The following is a 21,130-nucleotide window of genomic DNA, read 5'->3' on the forward strand; positions in this document are numbered from 1 at the left end:
AGTATCTTGTCGTAAAAAAAAAAAAAATTAAAGCTAAAATTTTTAAATAAAATAATATTACAACATACAAACAAAACTCTGAATGATTAATAGATAACTATAAATGTAATGATACATAAATATTTGTTTTTCGCCAAAAGAAAAAGATCGAAGACAAGAAATATACAATAGCAATCAATTTTGCAATCAACAAATCATCTATCAAACCATGTAACTCAGATTTTATGTAATTGGGTGTAGAGAGGGAGAGTGTTAAATTAGGATTTGATTTGCATTTTTTTTAGTTGACCCGGTTAGGGATGTCAATTTCCTTCGACCGGGCAGGTTTTCGCCACGTCTCGCCCCTAAAGAGGTAAATTTGGTAGCACTCTAAATAGATTTGGGATGGATATAATAAAACAATTGAAAACCCGAAACGGGTTTGGGGCGGGGATGAATTTAATGATTAACCCACCCCAATTATATATGTACCTTTAAAATATTTATATATATAATATTTTTACAACCCTTGTTACTTTGCTGAAAGTGTTGGTTAATATATTAATATTCACTATTTAGTAATTTAAAAGGTGGACTAGCTTATTTATCAACCCAATTTGAGCACATTGTGCTAGTATATATATATATATATATATATATATATATAGATATAAATATATAAAATAGAAATGACATAACCCGCCCCACCCTGCAAATAAATGGAGTACACAGTGCGGAGTCGGTATTTTGTCTGTTTGAATAGGGGTGGTTATGATATACCAATTACAAACTCATTTCGAATAGGGGCGAAGTTAGTATAATGAATTTTCTAATAGGATGGAGTAAGATTTAGCCAAACCAGCCCCAATTCCGCCCCGTTGCCATCCCTAGACCTGGTAAACATTCAATTTTTATTATTTTCTATTTTAAGGACACTTATCATATTACTTTTACGCTACATCATGGATAAGTATAAACTTTCTATTCACCGATAAGTAGGTAAGTATTATCTATATAGATTTTTTCCAAACTTCACATACACTTATAATTACGAGACCAACCTTTCAGTCATGGGGTCTTTTGAACTTTTGAATTCATTATAAACTTTGAATATGTGCAATATCTTAAAAACTACACATAATTCAAATTCAGGTACTTTTTGTACCCGGTGAGAATCAAATGTAAGACTTTCGAACTAACGGCTTGTGCCAGGAGATTCATTATTCACTGGGTCATCCGTATTAGTTAATCTTAATACATTATTCTGTCTCCAAAATGCAAGATGACAATCGATCAACAAGCCTTTCGTAATAATAATTCTACCAAAAACAAACAAAATATCATATATTTGGGTTATTATTGAATTTGTCCAAAAACTATATTTAAATTACCAGCACACGCCCAAACCCATATTATTTTGATTTGCAATTTTCTAATCCAAGTCGAGGACTTTAAAAATCAGCCCTGCGAAGCGTTTGAATTAGTCCGAAATATATTTCTTCTTGGTAGTCGCCCTCTCACTTTGAACAAGACTCGCTCGTATAGCGCCTACGTGGAAAATAGTGCGTGTTGAGCTTTAAATACTACAGTAGCGCGTACGTGGAAAATAGTGCGTGTTGAGCTTTAAATACTACAGTAAAACCAAAGACTAAAAATATTTTTAACTCCACTTGAGCTTTTTATATGCATGAGAAGCTTAATTAACCATTTGGGAGGCCAACTTAGCAATACAATATTTAATTCCAAAAATAAAATAAAATAATTGTATATACATATATTTCTTACAATTTATATTTTTAAGAGCACTTCAATATTAGCAAAAAAAATATAAAAATAAAGAGAAAAATAAATTTTTTTTTTGAGTAAATAAAGAGAAGAACAATTGACCGCGGACATGTCAGTGTTGAGCATGCTTTTCTTCCCTCTTTAATTTATAATAAATAATATATATATGAACAGAGTGTAATATATATGTTGTATCGTGGAAGAATTTGCAATAATAATTAAGATGTTTTTCATGAGATTTAAAATTTTAAAAGCAAGTTAATTTCAACCACTTTTAATAACCAAAATAGGTCACCAATCTCACCATAAAAACGAAATTTTTAAGAATTTGGGAGGTCCAACTAATTTAATTTTCCAATACAATATCGCCATTAATAGTCATAAATAGATAGGGATTAATAGATTTTAAATTAACTACCATTTCCTGGATTTTAAATTAACTAACATTTCCTGGTCTACCGTTTGAAAAAAGTGCACCACTGAAATATGTATGTGTGCATGTATATTCCTCACTCGGTATTGATCACATGGTTACGGTCAATTCTCTCTTCTCTCCAAGAATTTAGAATTTTGTAATTTGCCTTTAATATATGGAAAGTCGACCCACGCCACATGCATGGAAATTTCCATACCACAATATATTGTTGGTGTGCTATGCCTATAAAAGGACCCTTGCTCTTCAAAACATTTCATACTTGATCATATATATCATCCTCTCTCTCTCTCTCTCTCTCTCTCTCTGCATATATATATATCTCTCTCTCGTAATTTTAGTTTCACACACTAAATCTCTCTCTCTCTCTCTTTCTCTCACATTTAATTAAGATATGAAGGTTGAAGTAGAGAAAAGATATGCTTTGCTACTAGCAGCAAATGATTCTGAGTATGTGAAGGAAGTGTATGGTGGATATTTCAATGTTTTTGTTGCAGCTTTCGGGGAAGAAGGAGAGAGGTGGGACTTGTTTAGGGTTGTTGAAGGAGAGTTCCCGGACATGAATGAGCTCCAAAACTATGATGGCTTTGTGGTCAGTGGTAGCCCTTTCGATGCTTATGGCAATGACCCTTGGGTTCTCAAGCTTTGCTTTCTTTTGCAAACCCTAGACTCCATGCATAAGAAAGTCCTTGGTATTTGCTTTGGACACCAGGTAAAAATTTAATATAGTACTTTTCACATGCATTGTATATATAATTCATATTGTGTTTACTAATATATATTTGATTCATTGAAAAAGAAACTAATCCATGATTATATAACTTTATATATATATATAGGTTTTGTGCAGATCGTTGGGTGGAAAAGTTGGGAAGGCAAACAGTGGTTGGGATATTGGACTAAGAAAAGTGAAAATTGTGAAAGATTTCTCCCCATGCAGTTTCCTAGAAGGGTCGGACGAAATCCCAGCAGCCCTTTCAATCATTGAATGCCATCAAGATGAGGTATGGGAGGTTCCGGTGGGTGCTGAAGTGATTGCATATTCAGATAAAACGGGCGTGGAGATGTACACCATTGGAAACCACATTCTAGGAATCCAAGGTCATCCAGAATACACCAAAGACATTCTTGACAATCTCATCGACCGCCTTCTCAAGAGTGACTCTATAGAGGTACTAAGTTGTTCCGTGTGTTTCTCACTCCATTCATTAATTTTTCGTAATACTTCATTTCCATTTCTCTTAAACTCATTTTGGTTACTTGATTATTACTTGCAGAAAGGTCTTGCTGAAGATGCCAAGGCGAAATTGCAGATAGCCGAACCAGATAGGAAGTGTTGGGGAAAGATTTGCAGAGGCTTCCTCAAGGGCAGATGGAATTAATTAAGTAGCTGGCAAGCTAATTAATTTTGTTTTTGTTTTGATATCTTTATTCGTTTTATATAACCACCTTGGTTATATAGTATTTACCGAAAAAATAACTTGGTTATATAGTAAACCAAGTCCCATACAATGTATACTCTTTGATCTGATAATGAAGAAATAAATATTGAAAATAACATTGCTTCTCCATGTGTACGTGTCCCTTAGATTTGTCTTAAAAGTTATAAGTCGGAGAACCATTTGTGAAATCCCAGCAACGTGCTCGGATAATATGCCAAAACATGGTGTGTGTGTGTATATATATGAAAGGGAGGGCCACTCTGCCACTCATTTGAGCAAACAATTTACACAGAATATTTCATTTTTGTGCAGTTTTTTCAATGGTATGCATGATGAAAATTTCTTTTGAGATGTAAAAATTCTAGGGTCCAGCCAACTCAGACATTTCTTATGTTTAGGAAAGGAAGAAGATTGACTATAGAGAAAAAGTGCAGACTGGAAAAGGCTCACGCTATATACTGAATTACAAAAGTCAATATAAGAACATTTGAATAGTTATTAGAAACCATATTAAGAGAACAGTGATATGAATGTGAACACAAGTAGTGGAATTAATCTAACTTTAAAAATATATATATATATATTCTGGAATTCTAAATATGAGAGTGACAGATCGGGGCACAAGTCTCCTTCTCATTATTCATGTCTTGTTGGTCAAGACTACCATAAAATTTTGAATTTCTTAAAGATGGTTTGATTTAAATATTTGTTTTTTAGTTGGACAGGCCGAGTACCAAAATTGCAAATATATGATCAATTGCCACACAAAAAAATCACTTGGGCCCTTATTGTAATGCCCCTAATTTAAAAGGATAGACCTGAAATTTATTTAATTGTTTAAGTTGAGTTTTATTTGTTTAAATGATGAATTGGTTGGCATTAATTAATTGTGATTTAATTGTAACTCTATTTTATTTGTTTTGATTGTTTTTTTTATTTATTGTTTAACTGTTTGTTTGCAATTTTACTGGTTAATTGTTTAGTTGTGGGAATTATTTGCTTTAATTGTTATTATTTGTTTCATTTGAATTAATTGATAGTTTTCATTATTGGTTTAAATTATATTAGGTAGCAACTTGTTAAATGAATTTGGCTTTTTAATTTCAATTAGTTTCTAGTTTAAATTAGTTTCTTTTTTAACGTGGCTGTAGGGAAGGTTGCACATGGATGGTTATACATTAGAATCATAGTTCACAGCCGACAGTGCATTTAACCTAGTTTTCTCTTTGGGCCGAGCAAATCCACTTAGGGTTTAAGAGAGTCTAGGATTAATGTGGCCTATAAATACTCCTCTAGGGTGTTTGCCTAGGGTTTTTAGAAGGATATTACGCCACAGTAAGACACAAAGAGTTTAGAGACGGCTGGGAGGAAAACAGAGAGTAAACAGAGGATTCGCCGGACGATTTAGACGAACGTCGGTGTAAGGCAAGTTCTATCCTCACTCTCTCCCTTAGGTCTCGTGTTCTTTGCATTCTTAAACAGTTTTAGGATTAATTGAATCAATTAAACCATTCTCTGTTCGTGCTTAAACTGAACTTTATTTGTATGTTTTTATGCTTTGTAAAACTGTTAAAACATGATGGTTGCTTGCATACATCTCTATTTAAAGCTATGTATGTAATGTTAACTGGACTTAAGCATGGATTGGGAATGTACTGGGATTGGGTTACAGCCTCTGGAAATCGTGACGGTGAAATAACAGAGGCGTAAAACAGAGACGGAAGGCGAAGAAATAAGACAGAGAGGGAGAGAGCCGGTTCTCCCTTGGAGAGAGCCGGCTCCCTTTTTATGTGGAGGCAGCTCCAAAAAGTGGAGCCGGCTCCAAGGTCTAAAGGAGGCGGCTCCACTTTTTGGAGACGTCTCCTTTGGTGCATTTTTATTTTTTTTTCTTTGTTCCAGTCAGTTTTGCATGCGATGGTTACTTCTGAAGTTTCCAGTTGAGTTTAGGATTTAATATGAAAGGTCTAATGGATGTATATGGTTACGTTAACGCTCCAGATGTGGTATTAATTAAGTCTAAGGGCTTAGAACAGTTTGGACCGTGAGGAATTAATCAGACAGTTTCACTATGTTTAGGAATTAGAAAGTTAGTAATGTTTAACTCTCTGAATTAGTAGTCTTCTGAGACGAACGATATAATTGTAACATGCTTAACTGTATATCATGATCATGTATCTGTATGATAACTATTCTAAATGAGTTGGTGTGGAATAATACTAAGAATTAAACCAACTTGGAATAATATTAAGAATTAAACCAACTTAGTATTACTGGATTTTGGGGAAATACTATAGATTAAATATGTCTACATGCTTACAGTATTTCTGTTCTTGATGTTTTCATGATTTCAGTTGTGTCAATTATTGGAGTTATGAACTTAGTTGATAGTTACTTTGAGATCTGTAATATCAACTGATGGCTGTTGAATGTTATTAAGATTTAAACTTTATAGTATACCAGATTTCATGGAACTGTATGTACTGAGCATGTTTATGTATATACTTGTACTCTACTTATCGATGCTTACATTATTACTGTTGGTATCAAGTGTGGGATGTATGGATTTAGTTGATGTTTACTTTAATTGTTGATAGTATCAACTATTGGATGATTGGATAGTATACACCGGTATGGGACGGTGGTATACTAAGGGCGGTTTGGATTCAAAATATCAAAACCTACCTACTCTGGATTAAGAATTGGATTAACTAAAAGTTAAGTCCTATTGATTGTAGTGTCATGGCAACAACTAGTTGAGCGGCACTACTAGGATTCAAGATGGATTTTAAATATATTGTTATGGTACCTCAATATGAGCTTGAGTCTCAGGATCGACGGTTAGAGAGCGTATATACATTAGGATGCATAGCTGGATACGATGGTTAGAGGTGTACCCTGTTTAGGTTTAGGTACACATACCCACTTCGTGTGCGTTTTAGCATGTTACCTCTATTCAGGTTGAGACCGGCCTGTAGTCCAGTAAGAGTCCTTTAGTGTGACTATATATATATACACTTACGGACTATTAGCTATTGTTGAATTATTTAGGATGTACATATGTATCGGGCCTCTGTTTGGATTGTAGTAGTATAGAACTTGCGCGTGGGCCTAGCCCATTTCTATTTTTCAGGTACACGACAATTCCAGGCTTAAACGTCTTCGTGCTGAGCAGAGGTCTCTATTCACTCTTCCGACGATTTAGGATTCTCTCCATAGTTTATTTCTAGATGCTTATTACAGTTGCTTTATTTTCCGTTTGGATGTTTAATAGGGGTCCACTAGAGATGGATTCCCGAGTTGTAAACTGATGTAGTTTTGGAGTTTGGGTTTGATGGATTTTAATAATTATAATATTTTGCTGATTCTATTTTTAGTTTCTTTCAGCTTTAATTTCATTTCTTAATTCATTTTGTATTCCATGTTCATTATAAAATATTAATTGTTAGATATTCCCTCGGGTTTGGGCCTAGGCCTGATCAACCCGTGTCTCGGATCCGAGGGGTATCACACTTATCAGCAAATACCTTTGTTGCATCATTGACCAGGCTTAGTCAGCCTTTATTCAAGGCAGGCAAATTGATGATAGTATTTTACTTGCACAAGAGTTACTCAATGGCTATCACAAACATTCAAACTCACCTAGGTGTGCCCTAAAGATTGATCTCAGAAGATCCTTTGACTCAGTTTCATGGACCTTCCTCCTGCAATCAATGAAACTGATGGGGTTTCCACATCTATTCATTCATTGGATCCAAACCTGCATCACTACACCATCATTTACCATTTCCATCAATGGAGAGTTCAATGGCTTCTTTAACAATGTCAAAGGGTTAAGACAAGGCGACCCCTTGTCACCTCTTTGTGATTGTTATGCATGTCTTCTCATTGCTCTTGAACAAGTGCACAACTGAAATGCCATTTAAATGTCATTGGAGGTGCAAGGATTTGAAGCTCACTCACCTTATCTTTGCTGATGACCTTATGGTCTTCTCACATGCAAGCATTCAATCTTTCACAACAATCAAATATGTTATTGACTCATTCTTTTCACTCTCTGGATTACACATCAACCATAACAAAAGTCAATGTTTCATTACAGGTGTTAATGAGTAAATGGAAAGCAGTATCCTCTCACTACTTGGATTTCAAGAAGGGACATAACCTGTGAAATATCTTAGAGTTCCATTGATCACCTCCATGTTGAAAGCAAATGATTGCAGAGTGCTGATTGACAAAGTTTGCAATAAAATCAATCACTGGACTAGCAAAGATCTCTCCTTTGCTGGTAGATTGCAGCTCATTAGAGCAGTTCTTTTCTCCATTCAGCTTTATTGGAGCTTAAAATTCATCTTGCCAATGAGTATCATTGATGAAATGAACAGCATTTTTAGGTCCTTTCTCTGGTCCAGACCTCCATTAAAGAAGACAGGTGCCAAGGTGGCATGGGAACTTTGATGCCTTCCTAGAAGGGCTGGTGGTCTTGGCCTCCCCAACCTTGCTCTCTGGAACTAGGTAGCTGTCATGAAGCACTTCTGGAATATCATTAGCTCTAAGCAAATGATTTGGGTAAAGTGGATCAACATATTCTTGCTCAAGGGAAAAAGTTCTTACTAAAGTGAACTGGTGGTTTTGGTTTTTCTCTTATGTTTTATGATACCATTTTAGTGATGATTACACATATAGTTTTATTAAACTATATTGGAATGTGTATCTTGCGATAATAAAGGATTATCACAGTGGAGTGATTGGTATTAGGACAAGCAAACAAATATTTGCTTATATGTACGTTGTGTTGAAACGGGACAATTACCATGAAGTTTATAAAGGAACTTGTGTAAATCAATATGATAAGTTTTATTTTGATGGAAGAATTCCCAAGGAAGAGCGATATTCTATTTGTTAGTAGATTTGAGAGTATTTTGTATACCTTATGTGTTTTGCTCTATGGAGTATTCAAGAAGTTTGGTTTTATTATTTAGCTGGTAACACAAGTGTGTGATCAATCACGGGGTATTTCTACATCTTTTGGCGATATTATCATTTTACATGAGAGTGATGGGTCGGTGACACAAATATTGGTAGACTCAGATTTCTAGCCAATCTATTAGTCCTGGACATGCACATTTATGATGTGATATTTGGGATGGATTGGTTATCTCACTACCATGCCCAAGTTAACTGTTATGATAGGTCTATTGTTTTCACCATACCTGGACATGCTATATATGTAGTCGCTATGCCACGTTTTAACGGGGTTACTAGCACATATTTGTTCTATGTGGAGGAGAAAATGAAGGAGGAGGTTACTGTGTCATTGGATCGCATACCAATTGTACAGGACTTTCTAGATGTTTTTCAGGAGATTCCAAGATTGCCACCTTGTCGAGAAATAGACTTTGTGATTGACTTAGCTCTAAGCACTACGCCTATTTCTAGAAAACCATATAGGATGGCACCAGTGGAGATGCAAGAGCAGAGGGATCAGATTCAACAATTACTCAGCCAGGGTTTTATACGTATGAGTACTTCACCCTAGGGAGCGCCAGTTTTATTTATGAAGAAGAAGGATGGTTCAATTCGCCTGTGTATAGATTACAGAGAGTTGAACAAGGTTACTATTCATAATAAGTACCCTTTGCCTAGGATTGATGATCTTTTTAATCAGTTGAGGAGAGCTACGTACTTCTCTAAGATTGATTTGCGTTTTGGATATCATTAACTTCCGGTTAGGGAGCAAGATGTTCCTAGCACAACGTTTCTCACGAGATATGGTTCTTATGAGTTTTGTGTCATGCCATTCGGGTTGACTAATGCCCCAGCAGTCTTCATGGACTTAATGAACAGAGTCTTTAAGGCTTACTTAAATCAGTTTGTTATCGTCTTCATTGATGATTTCTTGATCTATTCTAAGTCAGAGGATGACCATGCTAGATATCTTCGTACAGTATTACAGACGCTTCGTGAACATCAGTTATATGGCAAATTCGAGAAATGTGAATTTTGGCAGCGAAAAGTGAAATTTCTGGGTCACGTGGTGTCAGAAAGGGGAATAGTGGTAGATCCGGCCAGGGTTTCAGCAGTAGTGGAGTTGGAATAACCTACTTCACCTACCGAGATTCGGAGTTTTCTCGGATTGGCAGGATATAATCATAGGTTCATACAGGGGTTCTCCAAGATAGCGGGACCACTTACCCATTTGACTAAAAAGGGTGTACGGTTCGTATGGGATGAATACTGTCAGAAAGCTTTTGATGAGCTCAAAAGACTAAGTTGACTTCTGTACCGGTTCGATCTAGTTCACAAAGCGGGATAGAGTATATTGTCTATACGGATGCATTTTTGCAAGGTCTTGGATGTGTTTTGATGTTGGAGGAGCGACCGATTTCATATGGATCTCGAAAGCTTAACCCTCATGAGCTTAATTATCCAACACATGGTTTAGAATTGGCAGCTGTAGTCTTTGCCTTATACATTTGGAAGCATTATCTGTTGGGAGAATCCTTTAGGTTATTTAGTGATCATAAGAGTCTTCAGTATTTGTTCACTCAGCGAGAGCTGAATGTGAGACAGTGCAGATAGTTAGAGTTTGTGAACGACTATCATTTCTCTATACAGTACCATCCAAGGAAAACGAATGTGGTGGCAAATGCACTCAGTCGCCGACCCGCTGCTAGTATTTCTGCTCTATTCATTACTGAGTAGAATGTTTCGGATGCTTTTATGGCTTGCATGGTAGTTACACCTTCTATCATTCATAAAATTTGAAGGCGCAACTCACGGATCAGCAGTGCATTGACAGAATTGCAGAGATAACTTCTAGGGAGGTCCCATTTTACTATGTTGGGACTAATGGAGGTTTGAGTACAAGGGGCGTTTAGTCATACCTTCTGCTGATGATTTGAGGAACTCTGAGTTTTCTGTTCATCCAGGTGGAGACAAAATGTATCAGGATATGAAGTGGCAGTTTTGGTAGGCAGGTATGATGAAGGACATTGCTATATTTTTTTATCTCTCAGTGTAGTACTTGTCAGATGGTCAAGATTGATCATCAGAGGCCACCAGGAGCTCTACAGCCACTACCAATACTGGAGTGGAAATGGGAGAGCATTTCTATGGATTTCGTGGAGGAATTTCCTAATTCCTTTAAGAATCGCAATTCTATTTGGGTCATCATGGATAGGTTGACTAAATCAGCTCATTTCTTGCCTACTCACACTACCTTCATTTCAGAGCAGTTGGCGAAACTTTACATTACAAATATTATAAAGCTGCATGGTATTCCGTTATCTATTATATCTGTCAAGGATTCAAGCTTTGTGTCAGGATTTTGAAAGAGTTTTCAGCAGGCTCTGGGTACAGAGTTATATCTTAGCACTGCTTATCATCCTCAGACCGATAGACAAACTGAGAGGGTTAATCAGATCATGACGGATATGTTTCGTTCGTATGTCATTGACTTCAAGGACCACTGGGAGGATTATTTGCCACTTATGGAGTTTGCCTATAATAATAGTTTTCAGAAGACTATTGGTATGGCATCGTTTGAGGCATTTAATGGCTGACCATGTCAATTTCTTGTTTGTTGGATGGAGGTGGGAGAGAGCAGATTTTTGGGTCCTGAATTCATTAAAGATACTTCAGAAAAGATTGCTCTTATTAGGGATCGCATGCGCACTGCCCAGAGTTGGTAGAAGAATTATGCAAATCGTCGCACTCGTGTTTTGGAGTTTTAGGTTGGGGATCAGGTTCTACTCAAAGTGTCCCCTATGAAGGGTGTAATGCGCTTTGGGAAGAAAAGGAAGTTATCACCACGGTTAGTCGATCCATTCATGATTATGGATCGCGTTAGAGCTGTAGCTTATTGGTTGGCACTTCCGGATAATTTGGATCATATGCACAATGTGTTCCATGTTTCCATGTTGCAGACATTTCTGCTAGATGAAGAGCGGTACCAGTATATCGATGTTAGAGAGATTGAGTTACAGCCGGATGCAACATATTTGGAACCACCGTGTCGTATTGTCGACCGTGGAGATCAAATCCTTTGTAATAAGGTTATCCCTTTGGTACGTGTTCAGTGGAATCACCACAATGAGGCTGAGTCTACTTGGGAACGGGAGGATGCATATCATTCGCTCGCAGTTTCCTGAAATATTAAAAGAAGGTAAGAGCGAATTCCGATGACGGAATTCCTTTTGTTAGAGGGGAAGAATGTAATACCCCTAATTTTAAAAAGATAGTCTTGCTATTTAATTATTGGTTTTATTGTATTTTTAATTGATATTTGCTTATTTATTGAATTGTGTAATTATTTTATTATTTATTTGAATTAATTGTTTATTTAATTGCATTATTTGGTTAATTGTTTATTAAATTGAAATATTTGGTTAATTGGTGATTTAATTGAATTAATTGATAAATTGTTTTATTATTTTATGCTTATGTGGAAATTCATGTATTTGTAGCTTATGATTTAATGTCTTAATTTCGTTTCTTTAGTTTTTATGATTATACCTATTGGTTTAGGGTCTTATATTTTTATGGAGTCGCCGACTTATATTTTAGTTTGGGGTTGGAATTAGGTTTTAATTGAAGTATATATATACCGTTGTAATCAGACTTAGTGTAACGACCCTGAATTTTTCAACCCAGTGTGTCTTGTGATGACCCGAAACGGATCCAAAATGCGGAAGCAAAGGATAGAAAAATGGTCTCTAGAGATACAATACGTCTCTAAGACACCAATGTGACCCTCAATGAGGTCACGGAACCCAAAGAAAACAAATGCGGAAGCAATGTTTCAAAAACGGATAAGAATGAACCTAGGGGCAAAATGGTCATTCCACACTAAAATGGGTGCCACCGTGCACACCATTGGAAATACAATAAAAAATCAACAAGAATAGACTCAACAATCGCATGATTCGGAGTCCAAACGACAAAGATATTAAGTTCTGAAGTCGAAGGAAGGGAAACCCTATCCTGGTTCGAACCAAAAACAGACACTACCTTATTAAAACTTGAATAACTTGAGCTAAAAGAAGAATCTGGAGCTCTAGTTGGTACCATTGGAAATATTATTTTGACGTGGTCAATTTAGACTCAAGAACGGACCAATTCGGAGTTAAAACGGAGAAGATATGATAGTTTGAAATCGGAGGTGCAGTGCTGAACCAAGACACAAACACACACACACATGAACAGTACCTCGAGCGCTTGAGCAAGGGCTTTGAGTGCTCGAATGGCACATGCCTAAGGGCCAAAACTCTCTGCCCCATCTTCGAGCGCTCGAGCGACATCTTCGAGCGCTCGTTCTGCTAAAAGCTTAGCAGAAATCTGAGTTTGAAATGTGATTTTGAGGACTTTCGGGGACTTTTTAAAAAAAACACAAAGAAAAAACTACCCTCAAAATCATGTTTTCTAGCTAACTATGCCAAAAGAAAACTTTATTTTTTATGTGAAAATCCCAAAATGCCCTTATGCTCAGTTTTGGCTCAAAACGGCAAACATGTAAGTTTGCACCAAATATACATTTGACCCCAAATGCACTTCTAGGCTGAAACGAATATGCATGCAAATGTAATAAGTGATTTTGAGTGCTCGGGAATGGTCCGCGGCTCCCAAAAACGATCGATCCAAAATCCGACCCCCCGACGGCCAAAAGGCGAAAATGAATTTGAAACGAAAATTTTGAAAACCAAAATTAACAAATGATTGAAAATTACCATTTGGCCCTTGGCCACACTTCAAATATGAATAATGAGATCCTACAGAAGAATCAAAATGGAATTCCCACACCCGATGCAAACATAGTGAGACAATAACTTAACATTTTTTTCAATATTTTCATAATATATCATGAAGTCAAAACTACATAGGATACAAATACATGTCATTGGCCTCCGGCCTCATCTCATACATATCAAATACATTATAAAGAGTGCACTCGTGTGCACATTACATATATAGAATCAAATATACACATTTTGTCAAATAAAGCTACAAAAGGCATCTCATGCTAACATTTGCATGAAATAGAAACTTAAGAACTACAAGCCATCTAAGGAATGATAAGCATCACGAACCAAGTCTTCGTACCTGAAAAATGTCCCTACAACGTGGGTGAGTAACATAAAGCTACTCGTAGGAGATGAGCATGCATCGACCTAACTTTGTACAATTTTATCACCTTAAGGTGAAACATGTTAAAGGGGCTCATGCCACCTAATGTCTATGTCAAAGTGTGACCCAGGGAGCATCCTAAGCTACCTAAGATCATTTCTAGCACAAATCACATCATTCATGCAATTCAAGTAACATGAGAGCATGTTATACAAAGCAACAAGATGTAGATTATCAAAGTTATCGACTTGAAATCTAAAATGCTAGAATAACCAAAGTGGGTCATGCCACCTAACGTCTATGTTCTAAATGAATCTATAGGATCATTCCTAAACCACATTTGAACATATAAGGCATAATGTACTTAACAACATCAAAGTTCATAATGATTCACTAAAATTACAAAACATAGATGCGCTTAACAACATCAAAATGATTCAAAAAAATCATAAAACATAGATGTACTTAACAACATCAAAATGATTCATTAAAATCATAAACATAGATGTACTTAATAACATCAAAATCGCCAATAACCAAAACCACAAGTTACAATATAAACATAATTGTTAACTTGGAATTGAATGCGAAAACAAATAGTGGAAGACTTGGACATCTAAGCTCGGAATTCTGCCGAGACCTCAATGGTTATTCCGGGCACTAACCCACAGGGAAGACCACCCTAAGTGCGCACTATCCCAATTGGGGAAAACTTATACCTCCCGCATAGAGCCAAACTCTAGCCATGTTACTAGTAACCGTCCTAAGATAATCCAAAATAATCAAATAAGTTCACAACTTATACATAATTTATATAATGCACGAAAACGACCTTCCATGCACAAGTAGGTTGAAACCACACAATCCATACCTTAGAGTTTCAATTCTAAAATGGCATATATAATGTCATTTACAAAGTGTGCAATTCATTACACATAGCATCAATATATTCCATAAAGAAAACATGTTCTCATGAATATAAGTATAACAACAAAGTTGTCCAATGCTCAGAACACAACAAAGTGAATACATAACAAGTTCAAGTCTATGATTTGAATATAGAAACAACTTCTAAAATACCAATAGATCCATGGAGCCATTAGATAGAATTTAATTAAACAAGATCGTTAAATTCTATAGATTTCAAATAACCTCAAATTATTATATCTTAAGCAACATATCATGGTCTTTACATATATCAAATCAAAAGTGCAAGATGAGCAAGATATCATCAAATATAATTTAATTAATTTAAATCAATTAAATCTCTAGATTTCAAAAGTTGTCCAAATGATCTCAAATTAATATATATCAAGCACTAAGTCATGGTCATACCATATATCAAGTCTAAGATTGTTTACAAGCAAAACACAATTTATTAGAATTTAAATCAAATTAAATCCATTTAATCTCTAGATTTGAAAACTCATCTAAATTAACCCAAATTAATATATATCAAAGATCAACTCATGGCCATGCCATTTACCAAGTCTAAAATGAGTTATATGCAAGCAATGATAAATCACTAATTTCTCAAATTAGCAAGAGACGTGCATACAACTTATATAAGCATTAATAACATGCAAGAAACAAAAATTAAACCCTATAACATCTCCTACCTCACTAGAGAAGTGCCTCTCTAGAATCCAAGGCAAAATCAACACAAAATGGAAAACCCTTCTAGGGTTATGAAAAGGAAGATGAGGGGAACAAAATGTATTCCCAAGTTCAAGCTTGGAAATCAATGGAAGGCCCTCAAAAATCAAGGTCAAAGCTTAAGGCTTTAGGCTCCATCCATGTAGGCTAAGGTTTTCTTTACAAGAGAGGGAGGAAATGTAAAAATGATGAAGATGAAATGTGAGTGGAGGGGATAGACATCCTCCACTCACTATGTGCTCTTACACTACCTCACACACACACACTAATGCAAGATCAAATTGTGAGCCTATACTTGCCACTCATCCAAGCATCCATTGTAGGCTTAATCCTAAGCCTACACTTGTCAACCATCCAAGCCAACAAGTGCACCAATCCTAGGCCAACAAGTGGGTGAATCTTCACCCTTCACATGTCATCATCCAAAGCATCAAAGTGTTTCCACACAAATGTCAACAAGTGGACAAATGAGGTGTGACACTTGTCACACTTTTCAGAAATTGCAAAAAGGTCCTTTTTGAAAATATCTTCCAAATAAAATTACAAAATGGTCCCTAAGACGAAAATTAATTACTTTATAGTAATTACACAAAAACTCCTAAAGTTAAGAAACTTACAAAAAGGTTATGCGTCTATACCCTTTACAAGAAAAGTAAGCACTTAGCATGTTTTTTTACAAAAGTGAAAATACACATAGCATGGAATTAAAATATCGTGGATGCATGCAAAACCGGAATCAAATCCGAACACGAAAAGTGAGGTTATGCTAACAAGTGATAACCGAGAAAAAGACAAAACGTGAATAGTGTCACAAAAGTGAAAATGTGAAAATGACTCGATCCTTAAAGGAAGTTGTCAATCCAAGGAAAAGAGTCTCGGAAACCATCCCCGAGCACTCAAGATGACATAATGTGGCGAGAAACCGAACTCAGAAAGGAAAAAGATCAACGGAAAAAAAAATATCCTTGAAAATCTGAGAAAATGAAAGGAAAAAAATGACAGGGTCATTACACTTAGGGTTTAGACACCTATATATATATTCTTATTTACGTCTGCTAGGGTTGGAAAACCCTATTCACGTAATAGTGACTTGGGAGGAAAACAGAGAGGGTCTTGAAAGATAACCAGGGAGGCTAAAGGAGGAAGGAATGGATTGCTTCTGGATTAAACCAAGAGCAACGGAGGTGTTAAACGACAGTCGAAAATCTGTTGGAAAACTCAAAGACGGTGGTTTAAGGTTTCAAAACTGAAACTGAAGGCAAATTTTATTCTAACTCTTTCCCTTAAACCTCTGTTCTGTGCATGCTATATAGTCTCCAGGAATTAAATCAAACTTTAAAAACGGTTGCTTATGCATGTTAAATCAGACTGAAAAATTGTTGTATGTTTTGCTTGACTGAATTTGTTCTATCGCATAAACTATTACAGATTATGTTTTAAATTTTTGGTTAGCAAGTTGTACTGAGGTTAGATGAGTTTCTGGAATTTTTAAGACTTGGATTGAACCGTAGAAACTTTTAAAAAATTTGTAACAGAGGACTTGAACTTCGCCGGAAGCAATGAAGACGAACAGAAGGAGCAAATCACGGCTCTCCATGAGGAAGAGCTGGCTCCCATGCAGGGGTAGCCGGCTCCATTGCTGTAACACCCAGATAGGTGTATTTTTGGTATTTTCTTATGATAGGGGGCTAAAACGAAATTCTGTAATTCAATTGGGGGGTTTTTTTAAAAGATGTTTTGAACCTGTTAAAGACCCCAAAATGTTGGTTTAGGCTGTGGTAAGGGACATCATGGAATATAAATATTAATATGCATGCTGTCAAAGAGGGAGAAAGATTTAATTGCTAATTTGTTTTAGCAAATTAAATGGACTGATATGAAAGTTACTTTTGGGATTTTTTATAAATGATATATATAATATAATTAAGGCCAGGAATGTTGGTTTATGTTATGGTTATCATAAAATTTAAATACTAAATTGTATGCTGTCAGAAGTTGTGGAAGTTTTAATTGTTAGTTTTGTTAGCAAATTAAATGGACTAGTATGGAAGTATTTTTGGCATTCCAGTATAATGTGCTCAGTTCATAATTTTGATTATCATTATATTATGTTATGGATGTTAGTTGATGAACTATTATAATTTCTGTTCTGTCAATTATATGGATATGGATGATTTAAATTGTTTATTTTACTCTAGCAATTTAAATGGATGTTATATGACTATAATCATATACTAGATGCATAATAGGATATTGCATATATCTGACTTCTATTATGTTTGTCTCTGGATGTATCTGATGTTCAAATGAGTGTGCATTATTTATTGATCATATGCATTATATGCACCAGTATGGGATGGTGGCATAATAAGGATGGATTAGATCAAAATGCTAATTCCTACCTATTCACACATACGGAATGGATTAACTAAAACAGTTAAATCCTACATGGATTCATATCCTGTCAACTAAAATAGTTGAACGACATATTGGATGTTTGTTTTATTTTCTGTATTAGAAAGTATTTATATATATACATATGGTACCGTGATATGAGGTTGAGTCTCAAGATCATAGTTAGGGTGCGTATATCGCCTAGGATGAGTAACTAGATATAGTTGATGTTCCCTGGTAGGTCTAGGTACACATGCACACCATAAAGTGTGATTTACATGTTACCTTCTATTTAGACTGATATTACACTATAGGCTAGTGAGCGTCCTATAGTGTGTATTTAAATCTATATGGACTACTTTAGTTATTTCCGAGCTATCTAGGATGTATCTACATATCGAGTTTCTGTATGGTTTATAGTAGGATAGAATTTGCATGTAGGCCTAACCCACTCTTATTTTTCAGGTGTTCGTCAGTTCCAAGCTTAAAGCTTGATCGTGCTGAGCAGATACAATCACTCATTCCTCCGACTACATAGGATTTCCTTTCATGTTTAGTTATGGATTTTGTTTCTATATTTTACTTACATTTGGGGTTATTAGGGGTCCACTAGATGGATTCCCGAGTTGTATGGATATTGAAAAGTTTGAAATAATAATATATAGATTTGATTATATTTAGAATTCTTTCAGCCGTATTAATTATTTTTTTAATTCATTTTGTATTCCTGCTTGTTTACATATTAATTATATGGTATCCCTCAGATCTGTGCTCGGACTTGAATCAAGGGGTATCACAGTTGGTATCAGAGCACTCCAGGTTCAGTGTCTCTAGGATTCTATCGTATAAGACTTCTGCGTAGCGTATTCTCTTGTTTAGAGCTTAAGTTTAGGATTCGTTGTATTCCTTTACGGTTCGCTTAGAACGTACTGATGTCAAGTTTAGTCTGTAATTTCAGAATGTTTGGCACTAGGAAAAGATGTGGTCCGCGATGAAAGCAAAGAATGACCCAAGGAAGGAAAAGATTACTCCGACGATTCCCCTACGAATGCGAATTAAGAAGACAGCATTGGAGACCAAGGAATTATTTCCAATAGGTGTTGCTTCAGAGTATAAGTCAGTGAAGGTTTCTAGTGTGCGAGATTGGCCACCATACTGTGGACCTAACACAACTTCAGTGGTGCTCGAAGCTGAGCCAAGTGGAGAGGAGGACCCGAAGAAAATCATGATAGAGGAGATACCAGAGCATCCAAGATGGAGGGTACCAGAGTTCAAGGATGAAGGCTCTTTTAAGAGTAATTTTAATTACTAGTATTAGTGGAGATATTAGTAAAAGTGTAGTACAGATTTAAACACGTACACTAGTACTATGTTAAAGAATGTTTTATGATTATTCTTTTGACAGTTTATGGTTTAAAGAAGTTCTTAATAAAGTGAACTGGTGGTTTTGGTTTTTCTCTTGTGTTTTATGAGAACATTTTAGTGATTATTACACATATGGTTTTATTAAATTGTATTGGAATGTGTATGTTGCGATAATAAAGGATTATCACAGTGGAGTGATTGGTATTAGGACAAGCAAACAAATATTTGTTTGTATGTACGTTGTGTTGAGACGGGACAATTACCATGAAGTTTATAAAGGAACTTGTGTAAATCAATATGATAAGTTTGATTTCGAAGGAAGAATTCCCAAGGAAGAGCGATATTCTATCTGTTAGTAGATTTGAGAGTATTTTGTATACCTTATGTGTTTTGCTCTACGGAGTATTCAAGAAGTTTGGTTTTATTGTTTAGCTGGTGACACAAGTGTGTGATCGATCACAGGGTACTTCTACATCTTTTGGCGATATTGTCATTTCACATGAGAGTGATGGGTTGGTGACACTAGATATTGGTAGACTCATATTTCTAGCCAATCTATTGGTCCTGGACATGCACATTTATGATGTGATACTTGGGATGGATTGGTTATCTCACTACCATACACAAGTTAACTGTTATGATAGGTCTATTGTTTTCACCATACCTAGACAGGATATATATGTAGTCGCTATGCCACGTTCTAACGGGGTTACTAGCACATATTTGTTCTATGTGGAGGAGAAAACGAATGAGGATGTTACTGTGTCATTGGATCGCATACCAATTGTACAGGACTTTCTGGATTTTTTTTAAGAGATTCTAGGATTGCCACCTTGTCAAGAAATAGACTTTGTGATTGACTTAGCTCCAGGCACTACGCCTATTTCTAGAGCACCATATAGGATGGCATCAGTGAAGATGTGTGATACCCCTCAGATCCGAGACATGGGTTGATCAGGCCCAAGCTCGAACCCGAGGGAATACCAAACAATTAATATTTAATGAACACGGAATACAATATGAAATAAGAAATAATTAACAGCTGGAAGAAACTAAAATAAAATCCTTTAAAAATAAATACTTAAATCCGGTAATCCAAAACCTCCAATTATTTAACAACTCAGGAATCCATCTAGTGAACCCCTAATAAAAATCCCAACTGGAAAATAAAACAACTGTAATCAAAATCCAAAGCTAATAAGATAGAAATCCTACGTCGTCAGAAAAGTGAGTAGTAGTCTCTGCTCAGCACGATCAGATCTAAGTCTGAAACTGACGAGTACCTGAAAAATAGACGTGGATCAGGCCCACGAACAAGTTCTAACCTACTACAATCCAAGCAGAGACTCGATACGCATATACATTCTAACCAACTCAATAATATCTAGATAGTCCGTATATATTTATATATCCACACTACAGGACTCTCACTGGACTATGCAGGGGGTCTCAACCTGAGTAGAATGCAACATGCAAAGCGCACCTGAGTGGGCATGAGTACCTAAGCCTAACAGGGTATACCTCAACCTAACATATCCAGCTACGTATCCTACTGCATATACGCTCCCTAAACGATGACTCTGAGACTCAAGCTCATATCGCGATACCATAAAAATATATTTAAAGTCCATCATATCCATCCAAAGTAAATCCAGTTAGTCATTTAGCTTGTGCAGCTTCTTTGACTTAACATAAGTAGCCAGTAATTCGTTTAGTCATTCAGCTTGTGCAGCTTCCTTGACTTAATTATAAGTAGGATTTTAATTATATAATCCGTTCCCTTATTCCGATATAGGTAGGTTTTAGCAATTTGAGCTAATCCAAACCTAGACATACCACTGTCCCATACCGGTGCATGCAATCCATCATCTAGCAGTTGACAATATAACTATATATGTAAATACCAACTATTCCATAAAGTCCACAATTGATAATAATATATTAAATATAGGCA

The 21,130-nt window shown here is 35.8% G+C and overlaps 1 protein-coding gene across 1 annotated transcript; it reads left to right on the forward strand.

Annotated features, from left to right (window-relative positions):
* The first annotated feature begins 2,487 nt into the window (after positions 1 to 2,487).
* On the forward strand, positions 2,488 to 3,746 carry LOC132278981 (gamma-glutamyl peptidase 5-like). The gene is made up of 3 exons (XM_059780896.1): positions 2,488 to 2,909; positions 3,037 to 3,369; positions 3,475 to 3,746. The coding sequence occupies exons 1-3, from the start codon at positions 2,592 to 2,594 to the stop codon at positions 3,577 to 3,579; spliced, it is 756 nt and encodes a 251-aa protein (XP_059636879.1). The 5' UTR covers positions 2,488 to 2,591; the 3' UTR covers positions 3,580 to 3,746.
* The last annotated feature ends 17,384 nt before the right edge of the window (positions 3,747 to 21,130 follow it).

The sequence above is a fragment of the Cornus florida genome, unplaced genomic scaffold, assembly GCF_030987335.1.
Source record: "Cornus florida cultivar Cherokee Brave unplaced genomic scaffold, ASM3098733v1 CherokeeBrave_3.0.0_Hap2_Chr10, whole genome shotgun sequence".
NCBI classification, from domain to species: domain Eukaryota; kingdom Viridiplantae; phylum Streptophyta; class Magnoliopsida; order Cornales; family Cornaceae; genus Cornus; species Cornus florida.

Coding starts and splice junctions, on each gene's coding strand:
- LOC132278981 (XM_059780896.1), top strand. CDS start 2,592: ATGAAGGTTGAAGTAGAGAAAAGATATGCTTTGCTACTAGCAGCAAAT. Junction 2,910..3,036: donor GTATTTGCTTTGGACACCAG/GTAAAAATTTAA, acceptor ATATATATATAG/GTTTTGTGCAGATCGTTGGG. Junction 3,370..3,474: donor TCAAGAGTGACTCTATAGAG/GTACTAAGTTGT, acceptor TATTACTTGCAG/AAAGGTCTTGCTGAAGATGC.